The 21,109-nt window shown below is 40.5% G+C and overlaps 2 protein-coding genes across 2 annotated transcripts; both read right to left on the bottom strand.

Annotated features, from left to right (window-relative positions):
• Positions 1-1,522: 1,522 nt before the first annotated feature.
• Positions 1,523-15,196, bottom strand: stk33 (serine/threonine kinase 33). The gene is made up of 14 exons (XM_069173889.1): positions 15,138-15,196; positions 10,431-10,547; positions 9,778-9,891; positions 9,547-9,651; positions 9,256-9,394; positions 7,399-7,481; positions 6,857-6,944; positions 4,958-5,033; positions 4,761-4,873; positions 4,557-4,642; positions 4,396-4,468; positions 3,862-4,019; positions 3,582-3,638; positions 1,523-3,252 (listed from the first exon to the last, which is right to left on the bottom strand). The coding sequence occupies exons 2-14, from the start codon at positions 10,515-10,517 to the stop codon at positions 3,016-3,018; spliced, it is 1,416 nt and encodes a 471-aa protein (XP_069029990.1). The 5' UTR covers positions 10,518-10,547; positions 15,138-15,196; the 3' UTR covers positions 1,523-3,015.
• A 1,631-nt stretch (positions 15,197-16,827) lies between these two features.
• rerglb (RERG/RAS-like b) lies at positions 16,828-19,643 on the bottom strand. The gene is given in 7 exon segments (XM_069174420.1): positions 16,828-17,125; positions 17,756-17,842; positions 17,844-17,899; positions 18,334-18,366; positions 18,369-18,409; positions 18,925-18,981; positions 19,545-19,643. Coding segments are annotated over 7 exon segments (615 nt in total). The 5' UTR covers positions 19,588-19,643.
• Positions 19,644-21,109: the final 1,466 nt, after the last annotated feature.

Below are 21,109 nucleotides of genomic sequence, written 5' to 3'. Positions count from 1 at the left end.
TATCCCAAATAAGAGTAGTTTTATAAAAGGGGTAGTGTCAACAAAGATTGATGAGGCTTGCTTTGAAATTGCCATCTGTTTCAAATGTTGACTTGATGCGGGCCCAGCCCCTCCCTCTTCTTCTGTGGAAATAGAGGCATCATGGTTTCCTCCCGCCATTTGGCCATATGTATCTGGTATTTTGTGGTGGGGGTATGCTGTGGTGCAACACACACACACACACACACACACACACACACACACACACACACACACACACACACACACGCGCGCGTCTCCGCCGCACAACGCCAACACTGAAGGGGATCAGGAGCATCAGCATGTGTGATGAGCTCCCACAGATAACGTCTCTGCAACATTTCCATGACATTGTAGCTGTGTTACCTCATTACCACAATGTCACAGCAGCAGTGTGAGCATGTTGTGTCGGGGTGAGGGTGGAGGGTGGCGGGGGGGGGGGGGTCAGCTGCAGGTATCGGGCCTCTGCAGATGAGCTGATTAATTAAAGGGAGCTCTATTAAGGTTATTAAGATGCAACCCCACCCCCCCACCCCTCTCTCTCTCTCTCTCTCTCTGAGCATCTCCCTCCTCCGTGGATGAAGGTGGTCGGAGCAGAGGGGGGCCAAGAGAGGGGAAGCATCCTTGCCTCTTTTGACATTAGCCAGCGTGCGCACACTTCACACGCCCCGTGACTCTCGCCACAAGTGCCTCTCTGCACCCCACCTTCGCAGGAGTGACACTCTCTTCAGGCTCCAAAATGGGGCTGCAGAGTTTTAATCCCTCCAGCCCATCAACCCACCCTTGCTTCCATCTGTCAGGAGCACTGCTGGAGGAAAAGGAGGGGAGGGTTTGGGGACGAGGAAGCGGGGTGGGGGGTGGGGGGGCCAGGGGGCGCATCCCTCGTTCCATCCCGACGAATTTTCTAATTTCCTTTGCCTCCGTGCTTTGTCCCAAATTCACGCCCCTAACCTATCCACCATACAGCCTCTCATTCTGTCCCCCGCCTCCTCTAACACCACTTCTCTCTGTTGTTTTGGCAAAAGAAGTAAAAGTCCAACCGGAGGCTGCTATTTGTTTGCAACAATAAGAACTGACTATTTTACCAACATCTGAACCTCCTGTCAATATTAATGAAGATGTTGATTCTTCCATATTTTCTGGATGTGTTTCAGTTTAAATGTGTTCCACCCAGAGGCAAATACAAGCACTGCAGTCATTTTCCGGAGGTCATAATCTGCTTGGACATCTTGTTTCCCCATTTTTAATTAAAAGTGTATATATATATATATATATATATATATATATATATCCCCTCTTACAAAAATTGTCCAGACGGTTGTCTATTTTGGTAGTCTGAAAGGATTTAACTAAGCACACAAATCATTGTTGTGTGTTTTGTTTTTTTTGTATTTCTCAAATTATCCCCCAGCAACATTACAAGACAGCACCCAAAATCAAGCGTGTCTTGGACCATCAAGATATAAACAGACATCATATTCATTAGTGACACATTACACGGACATCACAGTTTTAATGGGCAGTGGCTCAAGCAATCAATTCTAATTACACATCTTTGTGCACAAAAGTAGGTAGCTTCAGGGACAGCACCCTCCTGTCAGACCGACTTCAGGAACTGAATCCGGCTACTTACTACAGCTCCATCTGCTGTTTATAGCAGTCTCAGTCAACCAGTCATACGCTATGTCAGTAACGTCGCAGCAGTGTCGCAGGTTTAATCAAGCTTTGCAGCTTTAATCAAAGAAAATTCACTGGTCTTTTGTTCACTCTCATGAACTGTCTGTTTTATCAAAATATAAATATAAAAAAAAAAAAAAGACAGTTAGGAAACATCACCGATATCATTCCAGTGATCTCTGCCTTCAAGAAAACAAATGCGGACTGCATTTGTTAATACAAGCTGAAACAGAGCCGGTGCATGAACACAAGGCCCCATTGTTGGCACTCATTCACTTCAAGATGCAAATGGGTGGATTTGAAATGCACCCTCTGTGCGTTATGCTTGGATACTTTAATGTTGTATCTATGCTGGGGATTATTCTCTCTACAGCGGAAAAAAAAACCTGTGCTTGAATGGCAGTGCCCTCAAAGTAGCTCCTACTGCTTTCAATGGCCTCCAAACGAGATTAGACCCGTGGCTGCCCTCGGTCTCAATCCTCTGCATTCAGATGGAGCGTAACCGGCCTGTGTGACAGTCTTTCTGTTTTGACACTGAGTGGCTGCAGTCACTGCATATAGGACGTTTTGGAATTGAGAGGTCAGAACACAAGAAAAGGAAAAATCCCTAATGCTCACTTTGGTGTCGCGAAGTGATACACAGTCAAATCTCCTCTTTTCTTTTTGACTTCTTTCTCTGCAATTAATAAACAATAAAACATATTTTGTCCGTGAATATAAAATATGCACAATTCTGTGTTCACCTCTGTGTTTTACATTTGGCACATTTAAAGTCTCTTTTACGACTAAATATCTACATCTACCTATTACATTAATAACAAAAAGATATGCTGTTTGCAGTAAGCAGATGACTAAACAGTTCATTAAGGAACGAGCTGTGCTGTGCTCAAATCTCCCAGGTGGCTGTCTTTACTCGCCTAACTAACTAGGTCGTAGCTGTAAGATAAAAGCATCAATAATATCCAACAAACTCACTCGGGCTCTGCGTTTGCTGGCGACTATAAAAAAAAAAAAAAAGTGTGTCTATATTTAGGCTTCTTGGTGTTCTCAAACAGTTTGGCTGTGTACAAGAAAGCATTTGTCCAGCAGTTTGGCCCCAACTGGGAAAACGCCTCAGACTGGGTCCTTTCCTTCGGCAGGAGGCAGCGCTAAAGCTGGACCCTCAGGTTCACTGGTTTTGGACTTCTGCATACGAGGCCCATTTCTTTGACACTGCTTAGCCTCTGACCATCACCATACACCTTTTAACGTTCACTGTAGCTACATTCACATCACTGCTCAAATAAACAGAACTGCAAGAAATAAAACAAGAACCGCCTCTCACGTCTTCTCCTGTGATATGGCTCGCTTTTTACTTTTATTCTGAGAGGCTATTGGTCTTGGCGCTGGTTGGGGGTTTGCGGGGTCCAGTCCTGCTTTACTGGAGGAACAAAGTCTCTGGTCATCTGCCTTACTGAGGTCAGAGGCCTGTTTCTGTCCTGTGCAGAGGTCCTTCTTGTCCTGACGTTTGCGCTGCTTTGCACTCGGCTGTGTGGGGGGTTTTACACCGGCGTGAGGCTGCAGGGATAAGATTCATATTCATCTTACGTAACAGAATTAACTGTGACGTTCATGTAAAAACAGCTGCATGGTTACACCTTTATCACCATTTTCTGTTAGAGGTAAATCTGGCACCATCTAGTGGTGAATATGAAAGCTGACGTGAAAGCACAAAGGAGGTTGAGGAAGAAAATCGGGGTTTAAAATCCAAAACATATCACAGTACAAATATGTAAGAGAAAAATTTGGATCAAACGTGCATTATATAAATGTAAAAATACAAATATAAATGTAAGAATGAATGGAAGTTGAACTGAAAAGGCCAAGTTGTTGGAAGGTCAACACACCTGTGCGGTGGGTGGCTGTCCTGGGTTGTCCTGCTGAGAGCTGCTAGCACCAGCATACTACGATGACCCAAAGACAAACACGAGACATCTATACCTGGACTCCATGACCATACATAGTAAATAAGGACTGACCTATAGAGTGATCGTTTACTTTAAAGGAAAACTCAGACTTGTGTTTTCTAGTCTTAAGGAGCCATACAACAATATGGACTCTTAAATAAAAAAAAATACAAATCACACGTGCAGGCGAGGTCCAATTGTTGTGGTGTTAAACACATACCGGTCTTGTGGATGTGGAGGGTGTTTGAGAGCTGCTGTCTCTCTCAGGGCTGAGCTTAGATGGGCTGTCTGCTTGTGTTGAGACTGCCGGAGGGACCGGGACGGTTTCCAAGACGTCCTGAGAGCAGGTGAGGGGCAAAGCCTCCTGAGTCGGTGTTCCTATTGTGGATGATTTTAAATAACATTTACATGAAGTAACCACACCCGGCTTTGGTTTACGTCTCTGTCCATCCTCTGCTTCTCTGTTCCTCAGTACCCTCTGCTGTATGAAAATCAAATGCCTCGCGTTTACATGTTACATATATTGTTTTTGGTAACTCCAAAGTACATTAAACAGCAATTATTCACAGCAGCAGTAATAACTTCATGCTACCGGTTACCTCGGCTCCTTAAATTAAACAGATTACAAACGGATTTTTGTTTACTCTCTTTGTCTGTTGTTTTCATATATGTCAACAACTTGCCATATATTATCACTTGCGCGATGTTGTTTATTAAAATGATCCAATCAAGACTTCACTATTTGAATTATTACCCGGTTCCTGTTCCAGGTGGTGACGCATCATCTCCAGTACATTGGACGGTACAGCAGGTACGGTCGTGTCACCCTGTTGGATAAAGCACCCAATCAGAGCTCTTCATGCGACTCATGTGATAAGGTTCGTGTGTGTGCAGCTGGAAGAATCAGTGCCTTACTGTAATCCAGGGGTTTTCTAGCAGCTGATTAGCAGACATGCGGTATGCAGGATCCACCTTCAGAAGGCAAGTCAATAGATTTTTTGCTGTTGAGACAGACCCGAGGTTAGCGTGTTCGTGACAATCCGACCAGGAAAACTGCACGCGTGCAACGTGTTTGCCGCAATTTAAATTGAATTTACGAATGCGAGAATTCGATGTCACCTGCGTCACTGACGGTGGCCCAGACGGGTTGAGAAAATTTGACTTCTTTGTTCATAATCTCATGAAGCAGTTTAGTCATTGTTTTGGAAACAAATGGCGGTTCCCCACACAGCCTGCAGGGACACACGGCTCAGACATCTGTATTCACAGCATCAGTGTTTACGGATGAAAACAGTTGTGCGTGTGTGTCTACTTACAACATATACATAACGACGCCGATGCTCCACACGTCACACCACTGGGTGTAACCCCGACCGCTCATCATTTCAGGTGCTGAAAACGACACACGTGCACAAATGTTTGGCTTTCTACGTCTGAGATACGAACATCTGGGGGGCATGAACATACCAGTTAAAACTAGCGTTGACCAATAGCGGTGCTGCTGAGCCCCCATTTAATAAGCAAATAAAATAGGGGGGGGGGGGGGGGGGACCATAAAGGTCCGAGACTGCTCTTGCTGCTGGCAGATGGGGCGCAGCACCATGACGGGTGGAGCAGGGGGGGCTGTAATATTCATTCATATTCCAAGTTAAGCCGCTTCATTAAAAACAGCGTTTGAGTTACAGACATTTTTGCGTGACTGCTGTGAGTCTTACACGTTCCTTTTGTCTACTATCAGTGGAACAGTGTGAAATTAAAGAAATATTATCTCGCACGCGCTACGTATTTTTTGGTGTGTCAGTAATGCCAGTAGAGTACAAGACAGAAACAAAACAGTTACCCATCATCATAGCTCCATAGCACCACTAACGGTCAGAAAATCAAAGGATTCACTTAAAACTTCATATATAATAAGATAAGTATATACAATACTGCGCATAAGTTTCACAACATTTGTGGCTGGTTATTTTAGATCTTCCAAATTTGTAAGTCACATTCATTTTGCCACATTGAAATAATCCAGTGAGATATTTATATAATGACAAACTAACAAAATAATTTGTAGGACTACAATCCAGTGCATTATGGAATCATTTTACCAAACGGGTGCTAATGAACCAAATCATTAATTTGGCAAAAACCAAAATCCTTAACAGTAACAGAAAAGGTTGGCTGGATAAAACTGGGTGAGGCATTGATGAAGAAGTCGCAGCTTCATCTAAAAGTCTTACATAATGAAGTAAATAACAGGACAGGAGGTAGCCCCTCCGCGTTAGAAGAGTTTCTAGACGTGCTGTCCAGACGCACGGGGACGGTTGAACACTGGGAACACAGTGGTCAGCCAAGGAAGCTGAACGCAGCAGACCAGAGAAAACATCAAGCTGACTTCCCTTCAAGATGGGAAGATGTCCAGCAGTGCAATCATGGAAGACTCGCAGCCAAAAAGCCATTCATCCGATGTGAAAACAAAGACAATTGGCTCACCAGTGCACGAAAACACAAGAACTGGACGGCAGAAAAAATGTGAGCAGGTGCTCTGGAATAATGAGTCAAAATTTGAAATGTTTGACTCCGACAGAAGGCAGTTTGTTCACTGAAGGGCTGACGAGTGCTACAAGGACCTGAGAAGTCCAGGCATCAGACAATACCGTTAGAGAGGCATCCGACTGGTCACAGATTCAATCAACACCGTGAGAACGTCCAAAATAACACAGCCAGAGTCCTGAGGAACTACAGTATCTATGGTGACGAGAAGAACAAGGAGGGTATGGTCCCACAGAGCTCTGACCTCAACATCTTGGAGTCAATCTGGGATCATATGAAGAGACGGAAGACACAGAGACCGTCTAAATCCTCAGAAGAACTGGGCCAAGAACATTTGAGTATTTGTGCAAGTGTACATGGGAAGGTTATCGCACCAAATATTCATTTAATTTAGGTTTTTTTTTTGTCTTTACAATAATTTGTATGAAGATAATTGGTAAACAAAACCAATTCTTGACATTATTTTTGAAAGAATTCTCACTTTACAGTATTTTTTTCAAAAGCTTATGCACAGTACTGTTTTACGAATTTCAAAATGTCTTCAAAATCCTTCGGCGCCCTCGGTGGTAGAACCAAAAACCTGCGTGTTGCAGAAAGTGATGTTCATCAAACTCAGCCTGTGGTAATCTGCGTGGCCTACTGGCATGCTGCATGAGATACAGGTGTCATACCCATATAGGTAAGAGTCCCACAGGCCTTCGTCATCATGTTCTCAATCCCAACACCACCTGTCTTCACTGATAATCCAAAATCTGTCACCTAGGTGGGAAAAAAAAAAAGCACTTCAGAAAAAGATGATACAAATAAACGTGATTTTCAAACAAACATGACTTCTGTCGGGACAAAGCTAGAGCTGGAGCACGAGCAATGATTGCTGACAAGTTACACGAGCAGACACAAAGCTAACCGACTTCTGTAAAATAAAAATAAAACATTGATGTTGCGCCGCGACAACCCTTCCTCACTACATGCACAGTAAGAGTGTGTTCGCGTACGTGTTTAAAGACACAGTTCAGTCTCTCTTTGTAAAGGTGTAACATAAAAGAATTGACCATGGGGAGTCCGTCATAACGAGGTAGTATTTAAAGCCTTTACTAACTCTGGAGGAGACGGTGGGCGAGGAAAGAGGGTCCGTCAGAGGTGGAACTCAGTCCGGCACAGAACGGAGAACAAGCAGTGACGGAAAATGTCTTGGTTTGTGTCACCATTTTACCTTGATGTTGATCCTGCCGTCATCCTCATTGAGAGGACTTTTCACAAGAATGTTCTCAAGCTTCAGGTCGCGGTGCACTATATCTGTAGGATGTGAGCAGGAAAAGATTTACACACATGAAGGCTTATTTTATTTTATTTTTTTATGTATGTTAAATTGCATTTCCAGGATTAGGTGTTGTAATCAATGTTCATATCAATATTCTTATATTAACAGTGGATCAAATGGGTGTAAAGGGTAATTGCTCATAGTGGCAAAACCACGGATCTTATCACTTAACTCTTGATTTCCTAAATTAAACACCAAAAAGATTCAGAGGTAAATCATCAATTATAATCATGATGAGAACAAACTAGTAGTTGTTTGTTTTCCGTGTGTTGCTTCAGCTTTTCTCCCACCCCGGAGACAACCACGTTACTACGGTTAAGACAAGTGAAGCAGGGGACAAATGTCCCCACAGGGATCAATAAAGACTAATGTAACTAAGCAGCTTCATGCGCTGGAACCGTGGCTTGTGCCCATGTTTTGAAAAGTCATCCGACAAAAATATAGCATCCTTGATCTGCTGAAAACGAAGGTGTTTTTTTGTTTGTTTTTCAAAATGTTTTAGTTGTTTTCATGAACCATATGATAAGAGTTGGAAGAGTTAAACTGCTGAAAAACAATATGCTCCTGATCAGAATTACGCGTGACTCGGTTTGCTCGGGTCAGTCACCAGAAAGAACTATCTGTGTACACACTAACACAGTGATCTGTTTACCTTGTTTGCAGAAGAACAGACTGAAGGGCCTCGTTAACAAAAGTTGGTGGAGTGAGGGAAAGCAGAAGAAAACAAGTTCGACCGATTGCTGTGCACAAAACAGACGTCTGAAAGGTACTGTTTTTCTTTCTCTGTTTAAAATATTTTTATTCCAGTAATTCCTGTTTTCTCAACTCCATGCCTGCAGCTAACCTCTCAATTTCATTTTCATAAATAATAATAAATATACATACAAGAAATAAGGATTATAATTTTTTTTTAAATGCACAAGTTAGTTTTGCATTTCTTTTGGTTATTTGATAAACCACTAATGAGATTGAAATCACATCATAATTACCAACCATAAAATAATTGTTGGTGCATTTAGTTGCAGTAATTATCCTGTAGGTCACCCACTGTGAAACAGAGATAGTACGATTGGATATGTAGTAATCATAGTTACATGGATAGGCCAAATGTACAGTGTTTTTACAGTCATTAGCATTAAAGCTCAAAGCTCAGCTGGGCCAAAGTACAGCTAAGATTAACAGCTGCATGCGACGAAGGGCAGCAAAAACCTGATCATCTCAGAAGATGTGAACAAATTTAAAAGGAGGGTCTTTCGTGATTGGTCATTTCATAACTTATTCAAAGGCAGCGCCTATTAATTAGTATTATTAGTATCTGTAGAGGTGAGGGAAACCACCGCAGAGAGAATCCATATAAAAACACCTGTTAGTCAGTATGAACATGTAATGATGACTAACTGCCAAGCAGCGTCCAAATTACCTTAAACAACAGATTTTACCATAAAAAAAAAAAACAGCGCTTTCAAATTGTTACTTACAAATTAATTAAAAAGTTTGTTATTTTATCAAAGTAAGCCACATTTCTTCAATAACTCAAAGCAAAGCAAAATAAAGCAAATCCCATGTCACTGAGGGCAACACATTTTGAATATAATACTGGCAGTAAGGCATTATTGTAAATTAACGTAAGCAGGCGTTATTCAAAACATCGGTCTGAACTCTGCTTTAGCCTAAAACATAATCCAGGACTACGTGTTCCACACTACAGTATAATTAGGCAGGATAAAACATGATTTAAAATGATATTACCTCTTTTATGAAGGTAGACAACAGCGTCAGCTAAACTAGAGATTATATTCCTCGTGTCGTCCTCTGTAAAGAACTTTTTTTGCTTCAACAGCTGCTTGAGTTCACCTCCTTTGCAAAGCTCAGTAACCAAATAAATCATCTAAACAAGAAGAGAAATGCATCTTATTATACAGTTAATATGTGTGTGCTCATCAGTAATAGGAGATTATGATATTTTACATGCATTACACTCAACCGCCCACTTAATTATGCTATTTTTGAGTTTGTGGTTTATAGGACAACAATGCTTACCATGGTAGTGTGGTAGACTGCCAGAAGACGTATTATGTGAGCATGATTCACTTGTTTGAGAATGTTTATTTCGTGCCCCAGCATCTCAACTTTCGAACTTCCTGCCTGATGTGTCACAAAGTCACAGCTGCATTTGTTTCTTTCCAAACAGTACCCCCTGTTATTTAGTGCAACTTTTTTATCACATAAAAAATAAAGCGGGCTTCCCAGAGGGATGCCAAAGACACTCACCGCTGGTCTCCAAACCTGCTTAATAGCACATTTTGTCTGTGTCTCAATGTGGGTGGCTTCATAAACAACTCCAAAGCTACCTTGACCCAATTTCCTTCCAAATTCATAAATTTCCTATGGGAATAGAAACAAAAGAAAAGATTAATACATTTGTAATCTACACCTGATCACTGTCAGTCAGATACAGCAGACGATATCCGTTGAGCTTGTGTTTAAGACGTTACGATCATCTCACTGCTGTTTTTCAAAACTGTCTTAACTCGAGACCTGAGCTCTGACATACATCCTAATTTGGAGCCCTCTGAAAAAAAGTAAAAGTTTTCTGGTCTCTGGAGCTGCAGACTATAGTATTTTTAATCAAGTTACAAATGATTAAGTTGCTGCTGCAGTTAGTTCAATCTCAGGTCTAATTAACTTGATTATTATCTGTGTGCATGCAAGGCTGAGCACTGGCTGCTTTGGATTTGGCAAACAGAGCAGTCAAATTCCCCAATGAAGGGGGGCTATACAGCAGCAAAGTGGTGTTTGGTCCTCTTGTGCTGCACATAGTGTGCTATTATAGAGGTCACCAGTGACTTTGTGTAACTACTCTAGTGGTAATCCCGTAGCAATACCAGGACTATCTGGGAATCATGTATAAAAACTCTCCATACCCTGAGGTCCTCATCATTCTCCAGGCGTAGAACAGGCACATCCCTCTCCAACGTGTCTCTACTGGTCCGGGCGGACACCAGGTTCATGGCGGGTCCACTAACACCTGCTTGTGTCAGCTACAGATAGAAGGAGAGGGCAGTCATCGCTCTGAAACTGATCAAGCCGCTGAATAATAGGCAAAATAACTCTTAACTGACAAATAACTGAACTTCTTTGGGCAACCAATTTGTTATTCTCATAGATAAAAAAAAAAAAAAATCAGTGAAATCCTCTTTCAAGTATTCTTGTTATTGCAGATGAATGGAGTCATGGAGAGGGGTTTGTTAAAATCTGCTAATTAAGTGGTAAGTGGTCACCTTATCGGTCTCGAAGCGCTTTTTACACTGTTTTCCATTCACCCATTCACACACACTTCAGCTGCCATGCAAGGTGCTCTCCATTAGGAGTACATTCACACACCGATGCTCAACTTAGGACTCAGTGTCTTGCCCAAAGACACTCAGGCATGTCCTCTCATTCTTTCATGACCCAGTTTACTGTCATCCCTAATCATTACAGCCCAATCAATGCTGGACAACCAAGAGTCTAAAGCCCAAAGGCATCACATTTGCAGTTACACAGTACAAAACAGAAAATAAGCAGCAAACTCTGACACACACACCAATATTCACCAATACAAGCGACTATCATCATTGTCAGTTTCAAGAAAGTGCCAAGTGATGAGCAAAATATGTTTTATTGAATCTTAATGTACTAATATTGTGAACATTATGTTTTTGCTTTATCTTATGAAGTTAATTCCAGACCCCTCAATAAGTGTACAGAATCACTGAAACGTTACCTTTCCTTAGTTAACTTGTCAACTTTTTCTATTCCTGGTTTATAACCAAACTGCTGTCTCTGTCTGAGCCCATATTCACTTTAAGCTAAATTTACACAGCTTGAAAAACAGTCTCTGAAGCCAAATTAAATGTAAAGCAATTATCAAGTGATGACTGGAAGCAATGAAGTGGATCCACCACACGCACAGCAATTAATTATTAACAAGGAAGCGGTGTCTTTAACCTCTTCACTCCGATGCATTATTTTAGCCCTGACAGGGCTCTCATAACAGGCCTGTCTCTCCCATTATGTCCTGTCTATTTTCCAATCAAAACGATTGTGACAGCCTCTGGAAATTCAAATCACCTCAATCACAGCTCATTTGTGGAAGACAGGCATGTGATGAGTGTATCACAGAGGATTTGAGATGACTGGAGGAGGTTTTTGTGCGCCTCAGGTGTCGCCCAGACAGAGGTGCCTGGTCCTTGGCCCCAGATCTCCGACGCAAAGGAAATGGAATCTCAAGGTCAGGTGAGGGTGAGAAGTCTGGCCTTCAAAAGGGTCACTAACAGACACACGTCTTGAATTGCTTTAAGCTTGGGGTGCCTACATCTATAGTTCAAACTGTAGGTCAAAAAACTAAATAGATTACTAATAAAGCCTAATCAAATAAAAGTTGTTACACTTCAGCTTGCATTCAAACAAAAACAAAAACAAAAACTGGGGCCTTATCGGGCTTAAGATGGAGAACTGGCTCAGAAATGACCAGAATTAGTCCAAAGTGCACTGAGGAATTCCTAGATTAATATAGTATAGACAAACACAATAGCTGTTCCTTTTACTATCATTTAAAACACAAATTGCAAATGCATTTTTGAAAAAAAGTTATGTTCTTTTTTTCTTTCTTTTTTTACCAATTAGAAACTTCTCCACCGGTGGACCACGACGGCCAGGAAGATCCTGCTATTTCTCCCAAATCTCTTCGTTTGATTTGACCCAAATAACACTCAAGAACTGTTAATGGAGTGGCAAAGGTAGGATCATTTAGTGGCTTGCAAAACATGGCCACTTGTGTGTGTTGCATGACTTAATTGCTGAAAATACAATTGGGGTTTAAACCACTCAGCAGACAAGAGTTGTGCCACCTGTGCACCTAAAATGTTTTCCATTAAGGCTCCGTCCTCCTTCCAGTTACTCGTACATCAGTAACTTGAGAAATTTCAAAAACTCCCAGAAGGACCTCTTGGCTGCTCGTTCTCTCTTTCTTGACTTGATTAAGTCAGACCACTACATTTTGTATATGGACCTCTTTTTTTTTTTTTCTTCCTCTCTTTACTCTCAACATATAGGTGGAGGACTGACACCAGAAATAATAACATAATAATTATTAACTAGGTCAAATAATGACCAAAAAAATGAACTATCAGAGCATAATGTTCTTTGTACACCCACAGACACACTGAAAGATAAGCAAACATCGGTACACACCCCGATCCTAAGACGACCAGGCTGAGTCCACCTTGTACATTGAGTCTGCCTCGTCTCCAGTTTCAGAAGGACGTAATTAGAGCCGACAGTTCATCACAGGTCAGGTCCATACTTGCCTCACCTCTCTATCATTCTGGCAGACAGCAATTTCTGCTTAATTACACTAGTATGTGAATAAATACAAATAATATCTAATGACTGGAAGTGTTGGTGGGGCATTGTACAAGAGCAAGGCACGCAATATCAATGTCACTTTGGGACAAAGACTGTGGGGACATACACGGGATGACCCGGGTCCTTTGTAACCTTTCTCCTCTTAAACCTGCTTCATTAACTCAAGGTAATTTACTCTTTCTCACACCCTCAATGTCAACAAGACTGCAGTAAGGACTCTAAACTCTGCCTCAAAACAAGATACCAGAAGATATTATCCTTGTCTTAGGGAAATGATAGACATTTATCACTAGTGTTTGACATTTTATAGACTAAACCATTGATCTATTGATGAATCATCTTCAACTCTAAAAATAAGAGACCAGATGACATAAATTAGAAAATAATCATTGATGAAATAATCGTCGTTGCCCTGCAGCACAACCGTAGTGTAGAGAAAATTAGCGGGACTCTATCCCAGGAAGAAATTAAATATACTGCTGAAAATAAAATGACAAAAAACAGTTACCAGTAGTCAATCTCAACCAGACCATCAACACATGACACATTTCAATTATTGTTCAGGGTCTTCAGAAAATTGCTTTCTTTAATTGCATAAATAGTTGAATAAATTAGGCTTTTACTTTGTAACACTGCCTCTTGCTTTAACAAGCAGCTGCTGAAATATAGTTGGAAATCAAATAAAAACAGAACCTTACTAACTGCAATTAAAACGTACACTGCTATCCGTTTTTCCTGAGCCCCAATATTACATTTTACTCATGTGAAACTTAATCATTTATTGACAGCTTGGCTTTGATGACAAATGATAAACTTCACAGGCCTAATGAAGCGTGGAATTACATTACCTGATGAGGCAGGAAATTGCATGTTTAGAATGCGAATATCCGAACTACTTCACGATGTTATGGAGAGAATCCTAATGTTATGCAGAGAGATTATCAAAGCTTCTGGTCTAACTGTAATATAGCAAGAACATGTCGATATTAAGCCATTAAAGCAGACAAAAGACTTACTGAAAAGCTGTAAAAAAAAAATATATATATATATATATATACCCTACCTGACGGCTGATGGACTACAGCATCGACACAAAAGGGCCCGCAACTTTAAGTTGCTGTTCCTACGCTGCAAAGAAGTGGTGCATGTAGTTTCCCTGTAAACAAATCGTTTAAAGGCCCCTCCAAGAATTCCTCCTGTTTTCACTGGTCATGTTTGATAAGTGTCTGTTGGCAAGAAAACATGCTTTGCCAAAAGGAAGCCAAAGATCAAATTCTGCCACTTGCTCGGGGCACTCCACATGTTGCTAGAAGATAAGGGGCCAACAAATTCAAATTTTTCTCATTGGTTTAATCCTGGTTAGGGCTAATCTCTGCCCTTGCTGGGCTCATCCTTGGGAAGCTGGGAGAGCAGACATCTCAAGAAAAAAAATGTAGGCCAGAAACAAGAACGAATCAAATGTATGGCAATGAGAAAACTCAACATGTTAATATCAAATACACAGATGTCAGTAATTACTCATTCACTGCCCTACTGACAAAACTGGTAGCAATTTAAAATATGTAGGATATCTTATCCTTTATGAGTGAGACAGATGTGAGACAGATGTGAAACGACTGCAAATGATGACGGTTTTACCTGAATCAGGATAACTCCACATTCATCATGGACTCACTGGTTTGGTGAAAGGATGTGGTGGTATTTTCACGCCGTGTATGTAGTTGTTGTTGTTTTTTTGTCTGTGCTCTTTACACTTAATAAAGCTCACAGCCAAGTCCTTCACGTCTCTTTTTGAGCTCACGTCTGAAAACAACTTTCACCGTGTCCTGCAGCTCGGTTAACCGCACGAGCTAGTTAGCGTATTACAAACAGCTAATTAAAGCCTGAGATATTACAGAGTGGACGTGATGTATAGACGGTGAACTTCCGTCGAGCTTCTCGTAACGTTACAAGAAATCGCGACTCTCATTAAAATTAAAATAAAATTAAAAAAAAAATAAGCGCAGGAAACTTGAATACTGAGTGTAAATTTTAAGGTCGCAATCTCTGATGGCATACGTTGTCATGGCAACGAAACATGAAATTGCATAAACGTTTCCCCCCTTTTAAAGAAAATACCAGCAAAAGGAGGGGTGGGGTGGGGAGGGGGTAATAATACGCGTATACCTTGTGTACTGCGTGAAGGCTGCCATTAGAAAACTCAACAAAAAAAAGTTCCTCACCTCTCTGAACTCCTCATTTTCATTCAGCAGGTTGGTATTTTACCGGATGAAAGTTTTTCGGCGAGAGACTATGGGAAGTGACGAGGGACAAACTTCATGTGACTGAACTGTGGCGTCTCATGCGCTTGTTGTGTTGACCGGACGTGAAACAGAACAGATTTAAGAGATGAACTTGGCCACGACGGGACGTTCATTGCATTCAAACTTGTTCTCTTGTATGTATTTACAGCATAGAAACTTTTTTTTTTTTTTTTTTTTTTTTTTTTGAGGCACCCTGGATTTCTCTCGGCCCTCAGTCTCCATCTAGTGGACAGCAAAATGGTTCGTGTGACTTCTGTTGGTCTTTACGTTTACAATTTATTTTAGAACAATTATACTATAGATATCTGCAGATATCAAATCATTATTACCTCGGATAGTCAGCTGTTTGCAGTGTTTTGCAGTTTATCAACTTTGACCACAGACTACCAATTAAATCAACAGATTTGAAATCATTAGTAAATAATTGGCTATGGGAGCAAACTTTAACATATTTCTTTCCCTTACACTGTGAAATATTTTACCAAGACATGCTGTTAACTCAGCCAGACATCAGCATGCTCAGCCATTTGATATCAATGCCAGCTTTTAACGATTCAAGATCCTTTTTTCTACACTCCAGTTTAGAGTAGCATTTATTGGATTGTCACATCAGAACAACACTAAAGCCGCAATTTAAATTTCTTTGTAAATGATTTCTGCTACAAACTCAGAACAGCAGTCACATTTAATATTTAATTGCTGCTTTGATGTTGTTTGGTTTTCATTTTATTCATTTAAATATTATTTATCGTGTGTTTGTTTTGGTTTTAACTTTTTCCATTATTATCTTGCTTCTTTTCCAAACAGTTTAAACAGGCTCCATCTTAAAACAGTGCTACTGTTTGCAATTTTAAGTAATCAGTGGAAAAGGTCCGTTGTAAATCTTTAAATCTTTTTTGGGCAGCCTGAAGTTTAAACTTGGCATGAGATTTAACTGCCCCCGAGCAAACTATATCTCAAGTGGGTCTGCGAGACTAACTTGTGCTTTTCAGTTGCTTGACTTTTTCTCTACATTAGCAGATAGAAGCATATTGTTTATTGTAAGTGAGCTATTAACAGCAAATTGTGAAATCATTTAGTTGTAAGACTGTATCTATTACAACTTTGTCAGAAAGTAAAGGGATACAACAAATAGCTGCAAACCCAAATCAACTTTGCTTGCAGCTTTGCAAACTTTTTAGCATAGATTCTGTGGATTTATGTAAATTAGCATACCAGGAAAAGGTAAATATACACATAATTGAATAATGGTGTGTGAAATCTGTTTTATAACCTTAACATCACAGCGAAAGCTGAGCTGTTAATGCTTTGACCTTTGACCCCACCTGTAGCCATTGTTTTATACTGACATAAGAAATTGTATTTGTTCCAGATGAACTAAAACAGTTAATGTTGACATATTTTTTGAGAGCTTAAATTTGGATTCTTTTTCATGCTGCTGATGCGTACAATCAAATCAGGTCTCATTCTTTTCAAAATGTGAGATGTCATTGAATTTAAGTAAAGCTGGTCATTTGAAATGCTTAGTAAATATTGTTGCTTAATACAAAGTGCCCGAAGTACCCAGTATGTTTAGTTACATGTATTATAAAACCACTGATTTCCTCCGTCAGACAGACTTCCGCCTTTTACCCAAGACATTATTGATGAGTTTGGCCATGGACCTGGAGCCACTGTATCGTCTGTATCGTCTGCGGCCTGCACAGCCCTTAAGGTTATCCATCACAAGACGAATGAGCTTTGTAAAGAGGTTCGATATTTCCAGGTCATCCTCAGCTGCAGACACTTCCTGGAAGTGGCAACACTCGTCTTGGGCCAAGCATTGTCCCTGCTCCTTGTATACCTGCCGAGCGTTACACAGGTCCTGCTTGTTCCCCACCAAGAAGACTGGCACGGCCACCAGTCAGCTACAGGAGAATGAACAACCAGCGAACCGGGTGCTGTAGGCAGTCCAGATTGAAAATAATTGTGATGCCCACGTGTAAACTGACCAAAACAACAATATCAGGTCTCAAAGATTCACAAAAAATTCATAATGCTTAGTTATCTCTATAGCATTGAACATCTTCAGCTGCTGTACTTATATAGCCAACATAAATGTACAATGTTCTCTTGGTTACCATATTTTGTCTGTTGACATTGTTGTTACAGTATATTTACAGTCGTACAGTCTTTATTGTGTGCAATGCGTTCAGTGGTTGCCAACTTGCAAAACCCTTTAGTGAAATGAAATATATATATCTGCTTTCATTTAAGTTAGCATAAACTGGAAAAGTGAATATAAAGCATTCAAAAGTCAAAAACTAAATGTTCTCACCCCACTGTGCTTCTGCTCACATGGGCCGTCTTTCACTACAAAGTAAAACTTCATACTGGAATACTCCAGTTCAGCATGGTGGATTTTAGACCATAACTCCCAGCTACCACATTGATCCTCACCTTGATAGGCCTTCACACGTTCATCTCAGGGAAGGGGCTCATTAGTTCAAGTAAATCCCTCAGCTCAGCTTCATTACCAACCAACTATGGTCACTCACCCCTTACGGCTTTCCTCTCGGGCCTCTTTGATCTGCCGCAGGACACTTTTGGCGTGGAGGAAGGACGTTCGGTCACTGATGTTGTACCACGAATCCATCTGCCCAGTTCACAGGCTCCTCCAGGATGCAACTGCTGCCTCAACTCTGACACAACAAAGGCGGACGTGGAGATCAAACGCAGTGCGTCGTCCATCAACTGATCCGACTACAGAAGCTATGATCATTTTTAAACGTGGGATACCTGACAACCAACCTACTACAGGAAACTGTGGAAAATGTTATGGTACAACATTTGACAAAATAAACAAGATGTGTGCTGGAAGAGAAAATTACAGCACAGCATGCAGCAGAGACACACTTTGGTAGTAAAGAAAATCATACAGGCTCTATGTAAACATATTCTGCTGTTGTAATAGTCACAGCATAAACCTTTAAAGACTGCTCACCTATACTGCAGGGTAATATCATAAATACCTTCAAGCCCAAACAGAGATCGGTAACGTCTGGTCAATTTTGTGTGGTACTAAAGACAATAACTGCAGTTCATCACCCAAAAGTATATAACGTATCATTCCTACCTATGAACATGGATCAAATATTTAGTTGTTTGTTCATGTCTCCCATCAATGGAGATCATTTTATTGTATTAAGAATCTGCGGAGAAACAAATACAAAATATGTATGTTTGTTATAGGAAATAACATGAATTAATTGTTAACCAGTGAACATTAATACAGGTGGAGAGCGAAGTCCAGTAAATGAAAATGCACAAAGCTTTCTTAAAGGCAAAGAACGCATCACAGTGCCAGTTCAGAAGAATTATGGAACAATGATTGCTTTTTACTGTGGTGCCCGATTGCTCAGAGGAGGCAAACAAGCTAATTAATTTAGGCCAGAAGTGAAAAAGGACTGAAATGTTATACCTCCCTGCAAACTGTAATTCTATTACAGCCTGTAAGATAAACACTGAGTGATGGTAAAACGTGAACGTTACTGATTCCAAACCCGTATGAAACAGTGAGAGAGAGGTTTTGTTGAGTCACATTAAATTGATATAATGTAATTAGTATGAGGCCGACTGAAACGCTGTGGAAAACCCATGAGACTCATATACATCTATTTTTCTATGATATAACAACATTACAGCTTTAATGAGCATATATACGTACTGGCACTGGAAGCACACTCTCCAATAAAACGTTTTGTCAGGAATTGGAGCAGAACAGCTGGGAAGAATATGAAAGGAAAACATTTAAATTTTGGCATCATTCAAAGATGTCATCAAATTAATGTATGTGTCCTTATGTTGGACTCTACTGTGCACAGAAATATATAGCCCTTAGATACTTAATGTAATACAACATATACCTTTGTGACAAAGTGTAAAGGAAAGAAAAATTTAAATCTCAATGCAGATTTAGTGTTGTGTATTTTTTTCTTATATAACAATGCAGCAGTTTCATCAGTGATCACAAAAGCAGGATGCACTGAAATGTCTTCTAATTACCTCTAAGCTAAAGAATGGAAATCCTCCCATTAACTTGAGGGGACACATTCATGTCAAACTGACTTCATCAAGAGAAAATCACTTCTTGACCGGAAGCTAATTTGGTTATTTACAAGTCGCTACTATTTTCATAATGGGCAGTATGATATTTTAGATAAACACACACTTTTGTATAGTCCACATTATTCTCTGAATTATGCATGATTTACAGACAAAAACAAAGATCAACAGAGCAGTACTGAACAATAGGCCAGTGTTAAGACTGCGTCAATGTCTGCTCACCGGTTTTCCCAGCACCCAGCAGAGCCAGCTTGATATCATCCATGTTGGTACAAGTGAGAAATGAGCTGTTAAAACGGTCGTTTGTCTTTCGTCTCCCCTCTGCACTACCTACCACTGTACAACTGCACAGATGTGTTGGACGTGTTTGGAAGAGCTGCTTCACCACCACACATTTCCCCTGTGAAAAATGAAGCTGAATCTCTGCCAACAGGAGACGCTTCTAAAGCAGGGTGGCAAAAAAAAAAAAGGTCAACCAACAGAATAGAGGCAATAAAACAGAAGATATGATTTACAATAGAATACCACATGTAATTATGTTGATATAAAAGAAAGTGCTATAAGGATTTGTAAAGTGTATTGTGTGTCATGAGGATATACTATTAAAAGATATTAATAAATACCATCACAGCCTTTCTGGACTAAATAGAGGTCACTGTGACCCGTACAGTGAATTGAACCTTACATGACTTTTATTATTATTATTTGCTTTGAATTTAAAGTTTCTCCTTGAAGGAACAAAGGAAAGCCAGGAAAGGATAGTGAGGATGTTAAGATGCCGAGACACTGGTGATACTACAGTCATGTTACCAAGACTATAAAATGCCAGCAGATGTTTTAAAATGTAACATGCCAGTTGACCTCGGGGAGGGACACGATTCAGCTTCCCCTCTTTGCCCCCTGCAGCACAAACAGACTCCAAACTTGGACCGCTTCACTGGCCAGCTCCCATTTTTCTCTCAGTACTTCTCTGTTGTTCACCAAAAGGTCACACAAGTGTCTCATTATTATCATGTAATGTTTCACTTCAGGTCTGCTGACTGAAAGGTCACAAACCTTGTTCACGAATAACATATGGCAAGATACCCTCTGACCAAAACAGTGTGTACTTAAACAATTTGTGCTGTATGTGTTTGTTAAAAATGAACAGATTTGTATCAAGAAGAAAATGAGCAGTGTAATGTCAGTAAAAATAGTATTTTAGCTTTGTTCTTAAACAATAGGGCATTTTTAAAGCAGGCTACAACAATGACCTGAAGTCAAACTGCCACTTGGACCACATCTGTACTGAGGAGGCCCTCTTAGTTTAACTACAAGACTTTAACGCATCTCCAGGGATGTGTCTTAAAAGTTCTCCGTTCTCCAGAAATCTATTTGCCAATTACAATACATCCCTCCTGCTATTGTCTAACTAAATCGAAAACAGACATCCAGATACACAGAATACAGTAAAAAGACAATTTGTGCTGTTCTGAACTCTTGAACTATTCCCCTTAAATTAGAGACACAATCCCAGTGTTGCTCTACATGAAATGTATTGTTTTATTCACATTTTGAAAAGCTTTTTTTCCATAGTGTCTTCTGTGAGATGAGAGGCAGGAGCCAGCAGTGTCTCCTGGATGAAAACCCTCAGGGCCAAGCAGGCAAGTGACATCATGTCTGTCTGCCCAGAGAGCTACTTCTCTCTTTCTTTCAAGCTTCACAGACAATTTGATTCAATATTGCATGTTATTATTTATGTTTTAAAGGGACCATGAAAAAGCATCCTGAGAGCATCCTTGTTTTTT

Source organism: Embiotoca jacksoni, unplaced genomic scaffold (assembly GCF_022577435.1).
Source record: "Embiotoca jacksoni isolate LCO1_2020_lvr unplaced genomic scaffold, fEmbJac1.0.p SCAF_6, whole genome shotgun sequence".
NCBI classification, from domain to species: domain Eukaryota; kingdom Metazoa; phylum Chordata; class Actinopteri; family Embiotocidae; genus Embiotoca; species Embiotoca jacksoni.
Note: the sequence above shows the minus strand (reverse complement) of the source record. Positions and strands in the feature narration are given on the sequence as shown.